The sequence below is a fragment of the Crinia signifera genome, chromosome 2 (assembly GCF_055691185.1).
Source record: "Crinia signifera chromosome 2, ASM5569118v1, whole genome shotgun sequence".
Lineage (NCBI taxonomy): Eukaryota > Metazoa > Chordata > Amphibia > Anura > Myobatrachidae > Crinia > Crinia signifera.
In genome coordinates, this window is record NC_139218.1 from 59,078,333 (window position 1) to 59,098,587 (window position 20,255).

At 42.9% G+C, this 20,255-nt stretch overlaps 1 protein-coding gene across 2 annotated transcripts in view; it reads right to left on the bottom strand.

Moving 5' to 3' along the window:
* The window catches only part of COL26A1 (collagen type XXVI alpha 1 chain), a 382,256-nt gene that overhangs the window by 291,106 nt on the left and 70,895 nt on the right, over positions 1–20,255 (bottom strand). For both annotated transcript variants that reach the window (XM_083172204.1, XM_083172203.1), the window contains exons 2-3: positions 7,136–7,258; positions 499–602 (exon numbers count right to left, since the gene is read on the bottom strand). In XM_083172204.1, the coding sequence (XP_083028330.1) occupies positions 499–602; positions 7,136–7,258 (227 nt within the window). The remainder of the gene's footprint in view (positions 1–498; positions 603–7,135; positions 7,259–20,255) is intronic.

Below are 20,255 nucleotides of genomic sequence, written 5' to 3' on the forward strand. Positions count from 1 at the left end.
AACCAATCAGATTCTATTACATACATACTGACATTCGGGCAGCCCAATCCGGAAGGGACAGCCAGGTCAGCACCATAGGGGGTGTGGTTCTAACATAAGGGGTGGGGCTACAATGATTCAGTGTCAGTTGAGTTCCCCCTACTTTTCCTCTATATGCAGCTGCTGCAAGAGGTGACCAACGAGGATGGTGTTGGTGGCTACAGGGAACGGTGGCGGTTGTAAGACAACTGAGAAAGAGTTGCCTCCTTTTCCAAGTGGAGTACCACCCTATTTTCCAGACAAGCCCGGCCGTTCTTTTATTTTCTAGAATGCAATGGAGAAATGATGGCAAAATCCTGATTGGTTGCTAAGGGTAAATCCATCACTTTTCTTTTATAGAAACTTTCACAAACCCACCTCTAATTATGACAAAGAAAATACATATCAACCTAACGAGGAGCAATATTTTCTATCTAGATCATTTGAAAAACATTTTGAAGTTCGTATGAATTTTCTTACCTTCATCGCAGTTACTTCCAGTGAATCCTGGACAGCATCTCCATTCCATAGTGGTGACTGTACGATAGGACATTTTATACACAGGTCTCATGACGGTCCTATAACTAGAATATATGAGATCAATATTATAGCCAGATACCAGTGACATGATTTGTAATGCTTTCAAGTGTTCATATAGCTGTGCGAGAAGTAATTTTAAGAAAAAAAAACATTGATATCCCCAATATGATCTCTCTCAACATCTTTCCCAAACTATCCTTGAGCAATCTGTGCAGTGTGCAGGGTGCATTGTCCCGCTGAAAGAGGCCACTTCCAAAGGAAGCAATTTTTGCAGATGGACAAAACCATGCTGCACTGCAGTTGGGGCAGATGTAACATACAGAGAGAGCTAGATCTGGGTGAATCATTTTGTTTTTATGCAGGGTAAATACTGGCTACTTTATTTTTACACTGCAATTTAAATTTCAGTTAGAACCTACCCAAATATAACTCTCTCTGCACATGTTACATTTTCCCAATGCAGCGCAGGGGCATCCCCATGAAAGTGCTGGGCATTGCTGGGAAAGTACTGGGTGTTCCCCAAGGGTCCGTCCTTGGCCCTCTCCTCTTCTCCCTCTACACCACCTCTCTGGGCACCCTCATCAGCTCCTATGGTTTTCATTACCACCTTTATGCTGATGATACCCTAATCTATCTCTCTTCCCCCGACCTATCCCCATCACTCCTGTCCAAGGTCTCTGAATGCCTCACGGCCATCTCAGCCTGGATGACCGACCCAACGCTTCCTGAAACTAAACATGGCTGAAACTGAACTTCTAATCTTCCATCCCCCGAACATCCCCTCTTCTCCCACTATCTCCATCAGCATTGGTGAAACCGAGATCACCTCCACCGTCCAACCAAAATTCTCATTCATTCTCTTGTCATCTCCTTGTGACTACTGCAACATCCTTCTCTCTGGGCTACCTCTCACCCGCCTCGCACCTCTCCAATCCATTCTTAACGCTGCTGCTAGGCTCATCTTCCTCTCCCGCCGCTCTACCTCCGCCTCCCCCCTCTGTCTATCTCTTCACTGGCTCCCCATTCCTTTCCGAGTTCTCTTTAAACTCCTCACCACCACCTACAACGCTCTCTCCTCCTCCACCGCTCCTTACCTCTTTTCACTGATCTCTATCCACACTCCCTCCCGTCCTCTTCGCTCCATCGCTGACTGCCGACTGACCTCTCACCTAATCACCTCCTCCCACTCCCATGTCCAAGACTTCTCTCGCGCTGCCCCCCTGCACTGGAACAACCTCCCGCCACCCATCAGGCTTTCTGATTCCCTTACCTCCTTCAAGCGCTCCCTCAAAATCCACTTTTTTCGACTAGCCTATCCCTTCTCCTAACCTCTTTTGAGCCTCCTATCCTGCCTCCGTTCCCCTCCGTTCCTACTTATCCTATTGTTTTTCGTTCGTCCACCCACCTATTATATGTTAACTTTTATGAGTAGGGTCCTCCTTCCTCACGTACTCACCCTACCTCTTTACCTCACCTGTGCGCCTGTCCTGTTCTTCTCTTCCTCTACTTCATCTTCAGTCTCCTCGACAATTTTGACACCTACTTCTGAACTGATGCTGATTTTAGTTCTACCAGCTATACCCCTATTCATACTGTATTTTTCAACACACCCTGTACGTTACCTTGTAATTTGTTTTTTGTTTGCTATGTACGGCGCTGGGGACACTTTGCGGCGCCTTATAAATAAATGTACTACTACTACTTGCCCTGGGAACGCGGGCGGGCTGATGCCTGCCGGGGCAGGCAGCTGACATCACATGACGACAGCGCCCACCTCCTATTCAGCGGACACTGTCGAAAATAAAAGTTAGTTCAGACTGACTTATTTCCAAAAGTGAAAAAAATCATTTGATGGTCAGCGACCATCGAATGAGTTCTCTCCCCTTCAGCCGCGTGCGAGGGGATGTGTTCCTGTACATCCACTCCCAAAGGTAACAACGGGACTCGGCGGCGGACATTCAGCTGGGGCGTCAGGGGTTGCGTTTCAGGGCTCGCTAAGCAGGGCCGCCAACAGCGGTGTGCTGTGGGAACAGCTGTCCCAGGCCCCAGCCTCTGGAAGGGCCCAGGCAGCTCATTTGGCCCACAGCAACCCTCTGCTGTGTGCTGCCTGCATTGCACTTGGTCCTCAGCAGGTCTTGAAGCACAGCCTGGCCTTTCCAATGCAGGAAGCCGGCAGCCAATTAAAATGCTGCACCGGCTTTTGAACTTGTGTACTGTTAGCCAATAGGAGCTGCTTCTGGTACATGAGCTCTGATTGGCTCACCCACCGGTGCTGCAATTTAATTGTCTGCCAGCGTCCTGCATTGAAGAAGACAGGCTGTGCATCGGGACCTTCTGAGTCGGGCGGTAAGTGAAGGGAGGGGTAGATGAGGGGAGGATGGGGGTCCGCGCGGTGGGGGGGGGCTACCTCCCGCAGTGACAGCTCATCCACGGTGCCGGGGAGGGACGGACTAGTAATCAGTCCCGGGCCCCAAAATTCCTGGTGGCAGCCCTGTCGCTAATCTGCGAGCGACCGCTACTTAGAGAGCCTTGCTGAATGAGGCCCCAAGTTTGAGAAATGCTGGTTTAGGGACTGCAAGAAAAGCCACAGGCAGTAAGGGCTTAACATAGTTCCTGGCTCAATTCACTTCTTGATATACAGTGTAGCCAGTAATTGTGCTGATATGCTAACTCAGTCCATAGATATACTCACATTAATAAATGAATAGAACAGACTAATTATAGTTAATTACTGCAGCATGTGCAGAGGAATATTTCATTGTCTTAACATTTCTTGGTGAATCATAACAAGAAGCATCTTATATTTTATCGTCCAATATTGTTACAACATTCTGTTACACTAACCATCTATCAGTCCTAGCTATTTACTGTATGCGCAGCGCTGCTGACTACTTGGCTACATTCATATTCCTTTGTTGTGTCCACAATTAGTGCTTCACTCTGCAGCATATGGCCCTGATCAGATTATTGTGCAACGGTCATAATAAAAACAATAAGGCTGGTGACGGGAAACAGCTGAAAACATGGGCTTGATAGCTACGGCCACATCTGTTTGGGAGAAAATATTCTGTTATCAAATTGATGGTCTCCTGGCAGAGTAGTCAGCGGCTTGGCTGAGGTAAGTGTGAGCAAGCTCTAGCATAGGCTGGCAACAATTAAAAATCAACTGAATTTGAACAGTGTTGGAAAACAAGGTCAAACTCTTTCCTTTGTTGATAGCACATCTGTATGACTTTTTAACCAGTCCAATTCGCCTCCAGAAAGATGTATGTTTTATTGCCTAAAAGAGAGATTAATGTATTTTTTAAAGAATTTGTCATCTTCACAAGTTTGCATCTTGGCTAAAGGCATTTGTAGCCCTGACTTGTTGATGTTTGGTATCCCGGCAAAAGGGAGTTGGGCATGAGCATGGGATGAGTTCTGAAATTCAAGATTAACTTGAAAAATACATTAGTTGGATACACCTTGCAATCTGGCGTATATTTAGTCACTGTCAAAATGGCCGTCTTGCCGAAAAGATGGCGGTTTTCGACATGAATAGATCAGAAGGGGTTCCGACTTATTCAGTGTTGGCTGTTTTTTTTTCCGGAAATGTTCCGACCTGCCCAAAACCAGGTGAATTGATGGAATAGATGCTAATCCACCTGCTTTTGATGTGAACAAAACAAACCAAAAGGTTTTGGCTGTGTATCCTTCAATCTCAATCCGACATAAAAAGATGCCAGATTGAGGCAGGGAGGATGGCAGCGGACAGGAGGATGATGCCATGTAAGCTGCTGCTGCACGCCCAGCACCGTCCTCACTGCCTCACACTCCCACCACCGCCCGCACCCTCCTGCCACCTCCCGTACCCAACCGCTGACTCCCATACCCACACGCCGCCGGGCAAGAGCAGCTCACCCATCCCCATCCAGGCTCCATCCCAGCTCCCGCCGCCCCGCTCATCCGCTCCCCGCAACGGCCGGGTGAGCATCAATCAGCTGCCAAATCCGACGTCGGATTGAATAATGGATGCAGGATCCATTCCGGAATGGAACCGGCATCAATTGAATATATATCTGTATATTCCCATTTAGACACAGGTGCTGTAACTCACGGCAACCAACCAGATGTTATTTTTGTTTATAGAATAAAAGCAAACAGATTAATTGCCTTGTGTTACAGCACTATGGGGGGGGGGAGTATTAATCCTACAGCGGAGAATTAGACTAATGCAGACATTGCCCCTAGAACCCATTAATTTTCTACCTATCAATTTATAGAATGTACTTTATAAATGTAATAGGAAGCTTATATAGTAGGTTGCTATAGGCAACATCTCCACTGGTAACTTGCCCATTCTTTAGGAGGTTAATACAGCTTACCCTATGTCATTATCAAGGATGAAATGCACCTGCATGTGTGTTATAGAGCTCTCGCTGTTAAATTAAATAAAAATAGAGAATTGTGGAGATTTAACAAGCTTGGAGAGAGATAAAGGGCCCAATTCAGACTCCTTCGTTGGGCTGCGAATTCGAATTATCGAATGACCGCGTATGCATACACAGTGCGCATGTGCGAGCCATCTGACTTTAAATTTTGGCAAACACGGCATGAAAATGGGAGAGGCTGATTCGTTGGTACTATATCTCTATCCACATAAAAACTCCCCAAGCCTTAGGAAATCTCTACGTCCAATGGAAATATTGAAAAAGACAAAGAATTTGGTTTTTGAATGATCTATTCTCATTTCTTTAAAATAAATATCAATGAAAATACAATATCATCTAATGTTTATTTACAGCCATCAATAAAAAGCGCTGTTTATTTATTGAATCTGACATGAACATTTATAATTCTGCATTGATTGATTGAGAAGTCGGAGATATCACTGAGAAATTAACCCTTTGAGTGCCAAAATATCTGTTAAAAATGCCAGCCATAACATTTGTTATATCAAGTAAAATAAAAAATGTTGTGTAAAAAAAAAGATTATATTTCCTATATAAGTTAAACATTACAGGTCATTATGGTGAATAAAAACATTTGCTTGGCAATTTTCACACCTATTTTGACAACTTCACTTGGCACTTAAAGGGTTAAAGACCCTACTTACATTGCTCCAAGGGGTAAATATATTAAAATAGGAGTTCTATTGAAGATGGAATGTTGCCATGGGCAACCAATCAGATCCTATCTATTATCTTCTAGAAGGTGCAAAATAAATAAGAAGTAGAATCTGATTGGTTGTTATGGGCAACATCCCATCTTCAGTAGAACTCCCATCTTAGTAAATTTACCCCCCTGTGTCTACTTATGCATGCAGAGTAAAGCTAATAATGATAACTGCTTTATATGATGTATGAAATTATAAATGATGTGTTTGCCCTGTAACACGCTGTGCAAGGCTCCATCACCTGCTCAGTCCTGACGGTTATACTGTATATGTACAGTATGAATGAAAAGTTCCTATGTATCTAAAAACATTGGATTGCCACTTGTCCATGGGTTTTAATGCAACTGTGATGCTCCCACAGAAAGTGTCAGCCTCTGTTATGAAGGATAAGGACAGTATCTTAAGACTGCAATGTATAAAGCTACTGGAAGCAGGTCCTCTAGCTCTGTGTTACAATGGGAGTGTGGCATTTAACTATGATATCCCAGCCAAGAGGCACAGTCCCAGTTTGAGGCAAGGCATGCGGCACCCCTGTATTATATTTAAGCGTTTATTCAGTTAGTATTGCTATGCAATCCTGAGGACAAGAGTTGGTACTATAAAAACAAATGGGACTAGGGGTTTGCGTATGAAATCCCAGTGAGTGGGATCCTTCCATACAGTGGAATCCCTACAGCGGAATGACGATGCTCAGAAAGCCAACCAATCCCACTGAGTATCTAACCTAAACCCCAGCCCTAGTACTACTCCTAACTCACCCGTCCCACAGCCTTATGTAGGGAACACACCAGAACGATCATGATCATGAGCAAATCGTGAGACGATTGTACGATGGATCACACGATCTACACACAATCTGCATACAATCGGATCACGATCTGTACCCAGTTGAAGGGAAATTCTGACTGTAGCAGGTAGGATCTCCAGAATGACCAAACGACCAGTGGGGATGCTCATCGGATCGGAATTGGATCTAAAACATGTCAAACATGTCCAATTTACATACAATCGGTCGAAATTGCATTGGAATTGATGGGATTGAGGCCAAATCATTCTGGTGTGTACCCAGCATAACCCTGAGATATGAGTCAAAAATAAGCTGTTCATCTCTAATTACAACTACTGTATTCTCACCAGATATACAGTAATATATATATATATATATATATATATATATATATATATATATATGTGTATATATAAAAAGTTGCTACAAATCAGAGAAACATAATTTTAAAAATTAATAAAATTCATGGCTAAGTGGCATCTAGTTATAAGGCTTTCATGAGTGAAGTTTTCTTTATTTTCATAAAAAAAAATCTGAATGTACAGTAGTTTCCAACATATGAAAATGCAGCCAACAGCTAATACTGTACTTTAATTGCTGAGGAAGTAATTATTTAGCAGATATGTTTACTATACCTCACAAGATTTGTACAAGGTCCAGGCCATCTGCAGCTCTGATATACTCTTTGCACCACGGTCTCCGATCCATTTTGTACTTGGCAGGTAACTGTTTTTGTTACTGTAAATTGACACCAGTTTCTGTTAAAGATAATAAAAACACAGATCAACATCTTTTGGGTCTTTACAATAATTTTATTTATTTTCATCTCGTGATCCTCTTCATGATCAACTGTTTGAACCCCCAACACTTACCTGTATAAATAATAACAGTTATGCAGCCAGCGGTATGGTCAATTGGATTGACCAAATTTAGGTCTTCATGGATTGGGTTGACCACTGAAGGATGACTGGCCTTGGCTAAGGTCAACAAAGTTGTAAGGTCAACACAAGGATTAGGTCGACAATGGCAATGTTGTCAAAAGGTCAACATGAGTTTTGACATGTTTTTTGTCCCAAATATGGACATAGTTGACATGTGTATCGCTTCCCTTCACAATGCTTTGAGAACTATGCCTTGCTACACTTGGCACACTATTATATTCTTCCTCAACTCCCTAGTGGATGGTAGGGCATGAAATACCACCTGATGGCACATGTCGCTCAAAAACATGAAAACCTCATGTGGACCTTAGCCATGTTGATCTACTCCAGGTGTCAACCTAAGGCCTGTTGACCTTCAGTTTTCTACCCAATGCATGTTGACCTTTATAGGGTCAACTTACTGACCATATCCCGCAGTCAGAATATGTTCATGGTTTATATATCAACGTGTACAGAAAGTACAGAATATTCATCATGTTGACATTCACAATGTTTGCTTTGGGTGCTATGGCTCTACACTGCACCTCTGGTTATTGAGCCACCTTGTAAATTGAACCTGTACATACCTGTACTGCATGCCATGTCAAGGGCAAGTCCCTGGGCAATGAACCCTACCAGTGGCGTAACAAACATTTTTGCGCCCCCCCCCCCCCCCGCGCCGATATTGACATCGCCGCCCCCCCCCCCCACCATAGCCCTCCAACCCGCCCGCCCAAGTAAAATTAAGCACCCCCCTTAGCCCCCCGCATGCCACCGCCACATTCCTGGTCCGGCACCGCAGATATCTTCCTGGCGACGTCTCCTGCAGTTCTAATGAAAAATTCCACGACAAAATGGTTGCCCCCTAATAGCAGACAGTTTTTAAGGATGCTAGAGGAGGCCGCCGCCTCCTCTAACATTCCTAAAAACATTCCTAAAAAGCTGTCAGCTGTATGGGGGCAGCCATTTTGTACTTTACTTGGTCTAGGGGGAGGGGGGGCGGCGCTGTCAATATGTCCCGGGCTACTAGTAACTATAGCCCCACAGACCGGCACCCACAGTTACTCAGCACGTCCCCGCCACAGCGGGGGCCGTGGGGCTATAGTTACACCACTGAACCCTACAAATAGATGTACTGTATAAAAACGTAATTGTAAAACGTAAAAGACAATAAAAGGGTAGAAAAGATTGCAAAATCTGGGGATGTGAGTGAGGAAAAATATAGTAAAAATATAAACGCGCAGTTTAAAATAGTAACAGACACACAATGGAATACGTTAGAGTGAAGAATGCACTGATTATTCCAATTCTGTCCAGAAATGCAAACATAGATAAATCATGCAGAGAAGCCTGCTGATAATAGAGTGATAAAGTAATGATGTACAGATGATATTTATACAAGGTACTATTAGTGTACTTTTATCATGGCCAGTCTATTGATAGCCGATGAATGAGACATAAATAACAGAACGCAATCTGTACAGTAAATGTAATTAGTATGGATTATAAAGGATAAAAAATGTAGCATAGAAATACACATCAAATTGTCAAATCACTGCTTGGCCTCGCATACAGTACACTAACTATACACAGATAATGCAAATGCATGGTAGACAATATACAATGGAGAAGTATCATATGCAGGAAGAGTATAGATGGTTAGAACCAAGGGGTTTATTCTAGTTCATTCTTTCTGACAAAATCCTTCTTAGATGGACAAAACCATGTGCACTGCAGGGGGGCAGATGTAACATGTGCAGAGAGAATTAGATTTGGGTGAGTTTTTTTGTTTTTGTGCAGGGAAAATACTGACTGCATGATTTTACACTGCAATATAGATCTCACTTTGAAGAAAAACACCACCCAAATCTAATTCTCTCTGCACAAGTTACATCTGCCCCACCCGCAGTGCACATGGTTTTGTCCATCTAAGAAGGATTTTGTCAGAAAGAATGAACTAGAATAACCCCCTAAGTTCTTACAGGTCTCTGACTCCTGCTTTCCCCTATTTGTATGAATAGCATTGAATGGCGCATGAGAGAGTAGAACAAGTAGCTTGTTCACTAAATACTGTAGCTCCAAGCTACACAGAGCTATCTAGTGAATGACCCCCTTTGGCAAAACATGCGTCTCTGGCAATTCCCACCGAACTCAGGGGAATTGATCATTGTCAATGTGGATGCCCCTGACCTGACTAAAGGAGCCCATACACGCTCCGTTTTCGCCGGCTCCATTTTGTACTATGCGATGCGCGCTCCCGCGCATCACATAGTACGGTACAAAAAGTATGTGCTGCACATACTTTTTGTACTAGGTACACATCGTATTGGATTGCAGTGCATGCACACTGCATGCACAAGGGATGCGATCTGATACGATGTGTGCTGTTTCAGCACAGAACGGATCCGTTAAACCGACCGTGTATGGGGGGGCTTAAGATGGGAATTCTATTGAAGATGGGATGTTGCCCATAGCAACCAATCGGATTTGATGTATTATCATCTAGAAGGTACTAAATAAATAAGTAGAATCTGATTGGTTCCTATGGGCAACATTCTATCTTCAGTAGAACTCCCATATTAGCAAATTTACCCCACAATATGTGCAGGGTCAATTATTCAGAAGGCCGATCAGCTATCACATTTTTTTAAATCTCTCCATGCTGCGCTCTCCATGCTTCGGGCACGGTGCCTCGCTACGCTCGGCACACTATTTTATTCTCCCATCATGCCCTAGTGGATGGTAGGGCATAAAATACTGCCTGTTGGCACATGTTGGCTCCAAAAAATATGTGAAAAACCCCACGTTGACCTTTCGGCTGTCGACTTTCCCCATGTCAACCTAATGATTGTGTCAACCTAATGCTTGTGTCGACCTAACCCATGTCGCCCTTCAGTCATGTCGACCTTCCTGCATGTCGACCCTAATGCATGCTGGCCTAATGGTGTTGACCTAATGACCGTCACCCAATACTTGTAGACCTTATGATCGTTTCCCCCTCACAGTACCCATACTGTAACTATGATTTATACTAGTATCTACTGGGAATGTTTTGACAGGGACCAAGGTATTAATTACCCAGTGTCCTCTGCATCCAGCTGCAACGTCACACTGAAGAAAATGTCTGTGTATGCAACTGTGCATAATTCTGTTTAATAAGTAATAAAATGATCTGAATGCGATAAATACTGTAAATAATGTGAGTACTATGTACAACATAAGTGGTGTGGCCTGCATAGAGGGATAGAGCTCACCCCCCTTCTGTACCAGACCAGCGCACCGGATGTCACGGAGGCCAGTGATGCCTCTGGGTGGCCATAATGATCCTTACTGCCATAAAAAACAACAACGAATATGCAAGTAAAACCAAGGTCCCTCGGCCTCAGTAATACACTACATGTAATTGGATATAAAGACAAAGAGAAGACAACCTATACAGCGTATACAAAGTAGCACGGTGTCTGTTACAGTAACACTTCCTTCCAGTGAAATATAATCAGTTAAGCTATGCACAGCTGCAGTTGTTTTAGTGAGTTATCTTCTTTATGAGAAGAACGTATAGTGAACACTGTACAGTAAGAAATTTGACTTCTGTGTGGTCACATTGGCTGCACTCGGAAACAGTGGCAGTAAATGTCCTTTTTACAGCTCCATCTAACACCCCATGGTGTCTGTTATTGTAATTATCCTATGTTCACCGCACAACAATTATTGGTCGTGTCCGAATACACAGGAAATAATGAAACAAACGGATTACACATAATAACAATACTCTAGTGAAACATGTCTAAATGATTTGATTCACAGAGCATGTGACGTCAGCCCGCCACCCCAAGCAGGCATTGCCACGCCTGCGCTCGTAGGGGAACGCCAATCATTTTTATGGGGACACCCTTAAATTGCTGGGTGTTCCCCTGCTGCCGGCCTCTACCTGGCTCTCCCTTCCCTGAGCACTTGGCGAGTGTGAAACGCGCCAAAGCCTTTTTATTACTGGGATTTGCACATCAGGGGATGAATTCGGTTCCAAACAAATGGGTCTGAATGTTGCATGCAAGCGGTCAATTGGCCTAATTCAGACCTGACCACAGAACAAACTTGTTCTCAAAATGGGCAAACCCATGTGCACTGCAGGTGGGGCAGATGTGCAGAGAGAGTTCAATTTTGGGGAGTTATTTTGTTTCTGTGCAGGACAAATACTGGCTGCATTATTTTTACACTGCAATTTAGATTTAAAATTGAACATACCCCACCCAAATCTAACTCTCTGCACGTTACATCTGTCACACCTGCAGTTCACATGGTTTTGCCTATTTTGAGAAAAAAATTGTACTGCGATCAGGTCTGAATTAGGCCCAATGTTTTACGTCTCCACGTGGATCTACACCGCTGACAGTGGGCCTCTTAGTACGCGTAGGTGCTGCCCATACACTTATACAATATGGCCTTTTTTCACACAATTTCAACTCATCAGTCTGATAAATTGTGTGAAACGTGCCATATCTTATGTGTTTTTCCTCTTCATCTGATCTGATGCGTGGTCCTGTGTTCATCTGATCAGATTTGCAGATCGCCATGGCTACCACAAGGATTTGTCCCATCCTGTGGCAGTCAATGGCATTGCAAATAGGGAGGCTATTCTTGTTCATTCGGTCCGATGTGCGCACTGCCTGCCCCTGGCACCCGCGTCACTCTGCCATTAGCATGGGAATGCTCAGCCTTTGCATGGGAATGCCCATGAAGCACTGGGCATTCCGGTAGATGCGCCCCATGCCAGCCGCCCCACACCGCACTGCTCTGTGTACGAACGTGCTGGCGACTATGCAAATTGCTGCGTCCATTCCCACACAAAGCCTACACATGGGCATAAATGGTTATACGCATGTGCAGAGACAAAACATTGCCCGCACGGGGGAGCGAATGAATCAGAATGACCACCATGATGTATTGTATGCGGTCCAGCCACTGCGAGTCTGCATCGGATACCTAGGCTTAGTGCATGGCGGCTAAATTCAAGTTAACATCAACCTGAATTTTTCATGCATGTGCATCTTCAAATCGGTCTTATTTTATAATCTATAAAGTATATATAATGTGTATAGTCAGGGCCAGATTAAAGGGGGGGGGGCAGTACCCCTGGGCCCCCCTCTAGCTAGGGGCCTCCTGTGGTTGGCATGTATTTAAAAAAAAAATTGTAGCTAAAGGTTTTGTGCGCAGGATTGGGGTAGTGCTGCAGCATCACCTATCTGCCAATGTGACAATGATTAATGGTGCTGAGCATCAGGAGCCAAGGCACACTGATTGCACAATTGTGCAATGCATTACTGGGAGTTGACTAAGTCCCATGAAACTTTGCACAAGAGGGTAGAGGCTGAGTGATCCCTCAATAAAAGCACCATTTCCACCTATACTCTGGAGCGTAATTTGCGTTCCATGAACCCGGCATCCAATCACCGCCACCCGGTAACTATCTGCAGTTATCAGGTATTTACCCGTGCCTCCTTATCTACTTATATCACATAGAAATTTAGCACCTGTTATCGGGGATCATATAAAGTAGAGCACATCTTTTCCTTTTTTTTCTTTTTTTACAAAGGGCTGTGTTCTATTAAAATCGGTGGTGAGCGCATTTGCGTTCCACCGCCGATTAAAATGGCCGCCATTTGGAACGCATGGCAGGAAGCCTTGCATTCCGACATTCAATTAAGTCATTTAAGACTTTTATTCCATTAACATTCTTTTTCTTTAATTCTTTATAAACTCATTTTATCAGTGCCACCTTAACCTTCATATGAATCTTAATAAAAATATATTTAAATCGTTCTTTTAGACCTGTCTAATAAATTATCTATACATTATCTAAGCCCTATATAAAGTCCCTCAGCTCCCAGGGATTCATTCTGCTTTTGGATCCCTGGAGAGCACATCCTGTCCTAGTCATTCTATGTAAGTACTTACCTTGCACTGTTGTTTTTGATCACTGTCACATAATTTTGATATGGTATGTAAATGGTTGTAATTCCAAATTCAGTTTTTTTGTAGATTGGCCTGAACCCCGTTACTGATTACTACTATATTGGGGGTCAATATTTTCAAAATCAGTATTGGATTTCTGATACGGATCAAAATTAGCTATTTTCAAACCAGTTGTGAATTCTTGATATGGATCTGATTTGCTATATTCAGCTCTATTTTTAATCAATTGATCTATGTCCGATTGTACTATTTACTTATTGAGCGGTTATCTCCATAACTGATTGTAAGAGGGGTAAATTATAGATTAATGTTTTCTCCCCAGATTGCCCCCATTTATCATTGATTACACCATTTGGGACCGTTATTGCAGAATCACAATTTTTATGAGATCGTTCCTTTTGTTGTGATCTATGTTATGAACCATTTATTTTATTATTTCCTTCTTTTATGAATTCATTTCTGATATGCTAATCTCCCTTGTTTCTGGAGTTAACTTATATTTACCAATTTTTCGATCGCCTCCTAATTAACGATCAATAGCATCATTGGCCACCTCTAATATAACCTTCCGGTTGACCAAATTAGTCATTGTTAATAGAAACCATAATTGTCAATTAGAATTGGATCATTCTCTCCATTGTCCTTCCATATCTTGTTCTCCATCATCATGCTTCTCTCTTTTTACAAAGTGTTTGTGATCATTTTAATATGTATGAATTGTATATATTGTCCAAATTGATGCTCTTATATTATAATTTGCAGCACAAATTGGTTCTGTTATAAATTGCTTCCTTCGCCCCTGATGAAGTCATTTCGGTGACGAAACGCGTTGGGACAGCGACATTCTCTGGAAGTTCCAGCTACTGTTTATGAAATATCATTAAATGTATTGAATGTTTTTTTATTAAAATATCATAATTTTTTATCAATACTGTGTAATTACTGTCAACGCACTCTGAAACTCTTTTTCTTTCATTTCTAAAAACATTTGGATCTCATCTAACAGGGGATCCCTCAAAGTTGCTGCTTTTAACCTTTTGGGCGCGGTAGGGGTTCTTTTTTCTGTTTATATATATATATATATATATATATATATATATATCCCCCCACCCCCTGCAGTTACCCATTGACCTAGTTAATACTGCCTTTTCTCTGTGTTTTGACAGTGTAATATTCTCCCATGCAGTTTGTGTCCAGTAATGACAAGCGCAAGGGGGCCCCCCTTTCTAAAGTGCCCCGGGCCCCCCGGCACTGTGTATAGTGTACAAATGTTTTCTAGATCAGCACATTAGAAGTGTATTCACACAGATTCTGAGACGTGCCATACCTCTTATAGAAGCTGAGTAATTTTTCCAAGTCGTTTTCCTATAACTCAGTATTTCCTTTGTAAAACTGATCTCTGCGGCATGCTTATATGACTGGTGCTATAAAATAAGTGTATTTCTTCTGAGTTAGACATTCGGGAAGATCTTTGATGGTCACGTAGTGGCAGATGTAATCAGGATGAATTATGACAATGAAACAGCCTTTTTTCTGTACAAGGGACTGCACATTTAGCAGACCATTACCCAATAACTTGCTAGTATTATCCACTTAACTGGATAATAATTTTTCAAAAAATGAAAGCTGTTTTTTTATGATTGAATTACAGTACATTAAGAACACCTATTTAGATATATATCCAATATGATTTTATTACAAATCCCCCCAGCATTATTAAAAAAAACATCTGCACTAACAGATGAGCAGAAAGTGGTAACATCGATGATATCACACCCATAACAACTTTAGATTTCCAAGTGCCATCTACCCTGTGTAACCTTCAGGGGTCCAGAGGGAAGGCTAGAGTCTGCTTTTTAGCATTTCCCCAGTGGCAGCTAATGTCTGCAGCTGCGGAGTGCAGTCAGACTGACAGGCACAGAGGGGTGGGAAGCAGAAAGGAGATGGGCCGCAAAGCCAACTGGCGGCGGCATTAGCAAAAATTTGTATTGGTGGCTGCATCTCTCTCCACCTCTGAATCAGACCCATAATTGGTAATACAGACATTAAAAGATCTTAGAAGTAATAGTTCATAGAAAGCTGCAGAGCAGTACTCGGTGCCAGCCAGTGGCTGCAAAATCACCCGCATCGCAACGGACATTGGAAGTTGTTGCAGAGTAAGGACTCTGAACTAAATGATTACATAATGAAGGTCAAAAGCTTGGAAGAATGAAATAACATCAAGAAAGAGTTTACAGAAAGATAAGACTGCAGCATCGCTGGAAGCATGGCCAGATTAACAATTTGGCGGATGGAGCTGCAGCTCCAGGCCTCCACATAAAAATAGGCCCACCATCATGACCACCAGACAGATACCAGCTGGACACATGGTTGGCCATAACAAGTATTAGCAATCCTATTGTACACATTTATGCAATTTTTGTATTTTTATATATTTAGGGAGACACTGGGGCTTATAATGTATGGGTTCTACATCCCTAAATGGCACTGGCATTACCTCATCCACTTCCCATACTAGGCGCTTGAACATTTTCAGCTCCAGGCTTATTAGGCCATTAATCCAGAACACCTCGGTCCATAGGTGCCGATTTATGTTTTTGCTGGTGGGTGCTCAAGCCAAAAATATAGGGAAGTGGCATCATGGGAAAGAGGTTTGGCCACAAAATAATACTGATTTATATTATCCAGGACATTTGTCTCCAATATTCAAATTATGGCAACAGTGCCAAATACATAAATGCCCCCACAGTGCCAAATACATAAATGCCCCTACAGTGCCAAATACATAAATGCCCCCACAGTGCCAAATACATAAATGCCCCTACAGTGCCAAATACATAAATGTCCCCACAGTGCCAAATACATAAATGCCCCCACAGTGCCAAATACATAAATGCCCCCACAGTGCCAAATACATAAATGCCCACACAGTACGTGTGCCAGCAACGAGGGAGGGGGAGTGCAGTGGGACACGGGCGGATGGGCCGCTGCTGAGCGGGTGGGTGCTCATCAATTTCCGTGGGTGCTTTGGCCCTCAAGCACCCACAGAATCGGCACCTATGCCTCGGGTGAGTAATTGAGCCAACCACAAGACTTCAGTCACAACCTTGCAGGTAGATGGCCACAAATATAAATTGCCTCCAACCTTGGCTGAGGAACAAGGAGACAAACTAAAATCAACGATCACCATCACTGTGCCATCACTGCCTACTTACCGGTAAATATTTGAACCTACCATTTGCAGTACTATAGGGCAGATTTATTAAGCCTGCTGAAGTGATAAAGTGGTTTTTACCTTATCACCAGCCAATTAGCTCCTTACTGCCATGTTACAGACTGGGGGGCAGATTTATTAAGCTCGGTGAAGTGATAAAGTGTCTGTTTTTTTATCACCGGCCAATTAACTCCTAACTTTGTAGTTATTACAGGCTTGGTTTGAAAAATATGATACAGAAGGGTTAACTGTGGTGGGTGCGCACACAGTGCTCTCAAGCAGCCTGTTACAATTCAAGGTGTTATTCTTAAAGCAACTTAAAAACAGAAGAACAGTGTACAATGAATGAATTGATACCGGCGCTTTAGAGAGGTAGTCTCTTAAAGAATTGGATTCCAATAAATATCCAGTAACCAGAAGTTTGGATGGATGTGGCGATTAGGGATGTAATAATCCTCCAGATATGGAATAAAGCAGAAACAGGATATAGTGCATAACGTATAAACAACAAATTTAATAGGGGTAATGCACTTACAATTGGTAGGAGTTAAAAAGGCACATAGCAAATAGTCCCGGGGCACAGCAGGAGGTGGGTGGTCAGTCTCAAAGGCTGATCAGTTCCGGACACTGACACAGCCTGAATGCGTCCGTCCACACGAATCCCGAAGTCCAGCACGGGTACAGAGTCAGAGTAGTCAAATGGCAAGGCACGCTTAACGCGTTTCAGATCCTTATCGATCCTTCATCAGTAGCGTGCTCTTGCCTTGCCATTTAGCATTTAAGTAACGCTGGAGATTAACTGTCCGGGTGGCGCTTCCGCCTTTGCCCGGAAACAAGATGGCCGTGCGTTCCAAGCGCCGGCCGATATGCGTTCCAAATGTGCAGGATATTGTAATCCCGGAAATAAGATGGCCGTGCGTTTCACAGCACGGTCATTACAGTCTCACGCAAATGGATATATATATATATCAATCTATCAAGTTAAGAAACATATCACCGCTATAGTCAATATCCTTCTAACAGAACAGGTTATTATTATATCTATAAAGTGCATAAGTGCGTGAATCTGATTTGCATTAATAACGTGTATAGTATTCATATTCCTTGAAAATCTTCATTTTAAAAAACATCTGGATATTGCATATGAGGAACAAGATAATAGAGTTGTATAAAAATGTTTTTTAAAATGAAGATTTTTAAGGAATATGAATACTATACACGTTATTAATGCAAATCAGATTCACGCACTTATGCACTTTATAGATATAATAATAACCTGTTCTGTTAGAAGGATATTGACTATAGCGGTGATATGTTTCTTAACTTGATAGATTGATATATATATATCCATTTGCGTGAGACTGTAATGACCATGCTGTGAAACGCACGGCCATCTTATTTCCGGGATTACAATATCCTGCACATTTGGAACGCATATCGGCCGGCGCTTGGAACGCACGGCCATCTTGTTTCCGGGCAAAGGCGGAAGCGCCACCCGGACAGTTAATCTCCAGCGTTACTTAAACGCTAAATGGCAAGGCAAGAGCACGCTACTGATGAAGGATCGATAAGGATCTGAAACGCGTTTAGCGTGCCTTGCCATTTGACTACTCTGACTCTGTACCCGTGCTGGACTTCGGGATTCGTGTGGACGGACGCATTCAGGCTGTGTCAGTGTCCGGAACTGATCAGCCTTTGAGACTGACCACCCACCTCCTGCTGTGCCCCGGGACTATTTGCTATGTGCCTTTTTAACTCCTACCAATTGTAAGTGCATTACCCCTATTAAATTTGTTGTTTATACGTTATGCACTATATCCTGTTTCTGCTTTATTCCATATCTGGAGGATTATTACATCCCTAATCGCCACATCCATCCAAACTTCTGGTTACTGAACATTTATTGGAATCCAATTCTTTAAGAGACTACCTCTCTAAAGCGCCGGTATCAATTCATTCATTGGTTTGAAAAATGACAGGTAGGAGCTGACCCTATGTTTTTTTCACTACATGTTAAACACACAGAAATAACATACTGTATCTATTTAAGTGCAGCAGCTCCCAAACAAAAACCCCATTTTGGACAAATGGTTTGAGTGCAGTAACTACAGTATGTTAATATTTGGAAATATGTGATGGAAATTAGTTGTTCTCAGTGCCAGTCACAAAGTCAGTAGCGCACGCAGGGGGGGTTTCCGAGTACCCAGAAACCCCCCCAGAAGTCTAAGGGCCCTAGGCTGAAAGCTGAGGGTCCCCTCTTTCCATGGGTACAAGAATTTGAAAAATCGGCCCTTGGGAACCGGAGATATATGACTTCAAAGCAGTGGTCCCCATCCAAGCCTGTTAATTGCTTTCCCAGTCAGATATTTCAGGTTCTGTCTGACTTAGAGTTTTTCTGAGGGTATATTCCAAAAGCCGGGACTCTGCTTCTTTGATGGACACTAGTAGCTTGTCTCTACTGTTCCCAGAACCAGAGATATCAGCCTTCCAGCAGCTTGTTACTGCTCCAGCTCCCCACACCTGGTATGTAGTTTTATATTCTCGTTGTCAGATTGCTCTGCCTTCTGAACTCTCATCCCCTAGTCCCCAATATCATTTGGTAGGTGGGATTCTCTAGTTTTTAATTCCATTACAATCTAAGAAATCTATTTCCGGGAACTGGAGATATCTGCAGTCAAGCAAGCTGTCCTCCCACCAGAAAATTATGAATAATAAGCCCAGTCCACTATACACCCTCCTCTGCGTATTAAACATCCTCTACCACCCTGGAAGTTATGTATCAGGGCCCCTTCATTCAGCCCAATGCCTCCTTCTCCCACCCCATCTCCCACCATCTGTGCAGTAAAGGGGTAATAAGTGGAAATTATTGATCTAGGCCCTACTTGCTGAGCGGTTGATATAATACCCCCTACCACCTGTGGGACATCAAAGCTTCCCCCACCCCTACCGCTGGAGGATCGGTAGGGGTCCCAATACATTGCTATGCACAGGGGCCTACACTGCTGTTGATGCCCCTGTATGTATGTATGTATATATATATATATATATATATATATATATGTATGTATATATATATATATATATATATATATATGTATATATATTTGTTTTTATTATTTATATACATTTGGTCTATCTATAATACTTTAACTGACCCGGCCTAAGTGTCCATTTCCGTGCTTTGCTCCGCCCCTCTGGAAACCCCCTTCTGAAAATCCTGCGTTTGCCACTGAAAGTACCACCAACAGGTCATGTTTGTCCCACCTGTTTTCTCAGACAGAAATCCTCAAAACATGACCTGTTGGGAAAACTTGAGGGTTGAGAACCGCTGCTATAGATGAAAAATATAATGTAAAAAATACTTCTTTATAGAGAATTATTTTGTTCTATTTTATTTTCAGCAAAAGAATAATAAGTACATATACTGTACCTCCCAACTTTTTGTCATGCTGTGGAGGGACTCAGGCCTTCGGCGCCCACACCCTCTCAGCACCTCGCCACCACCGTGGGGGCTGCAGGACTATAGGTACGCCACTGGCTACAACTACTACTACTCATACTACTGCTATTACTCCTCCTACGCTAAAAGGGTTTCAAAATAGATTGACTGCCTTTCCTATTAGAAATGGAATGTGGATATTTTTAAAT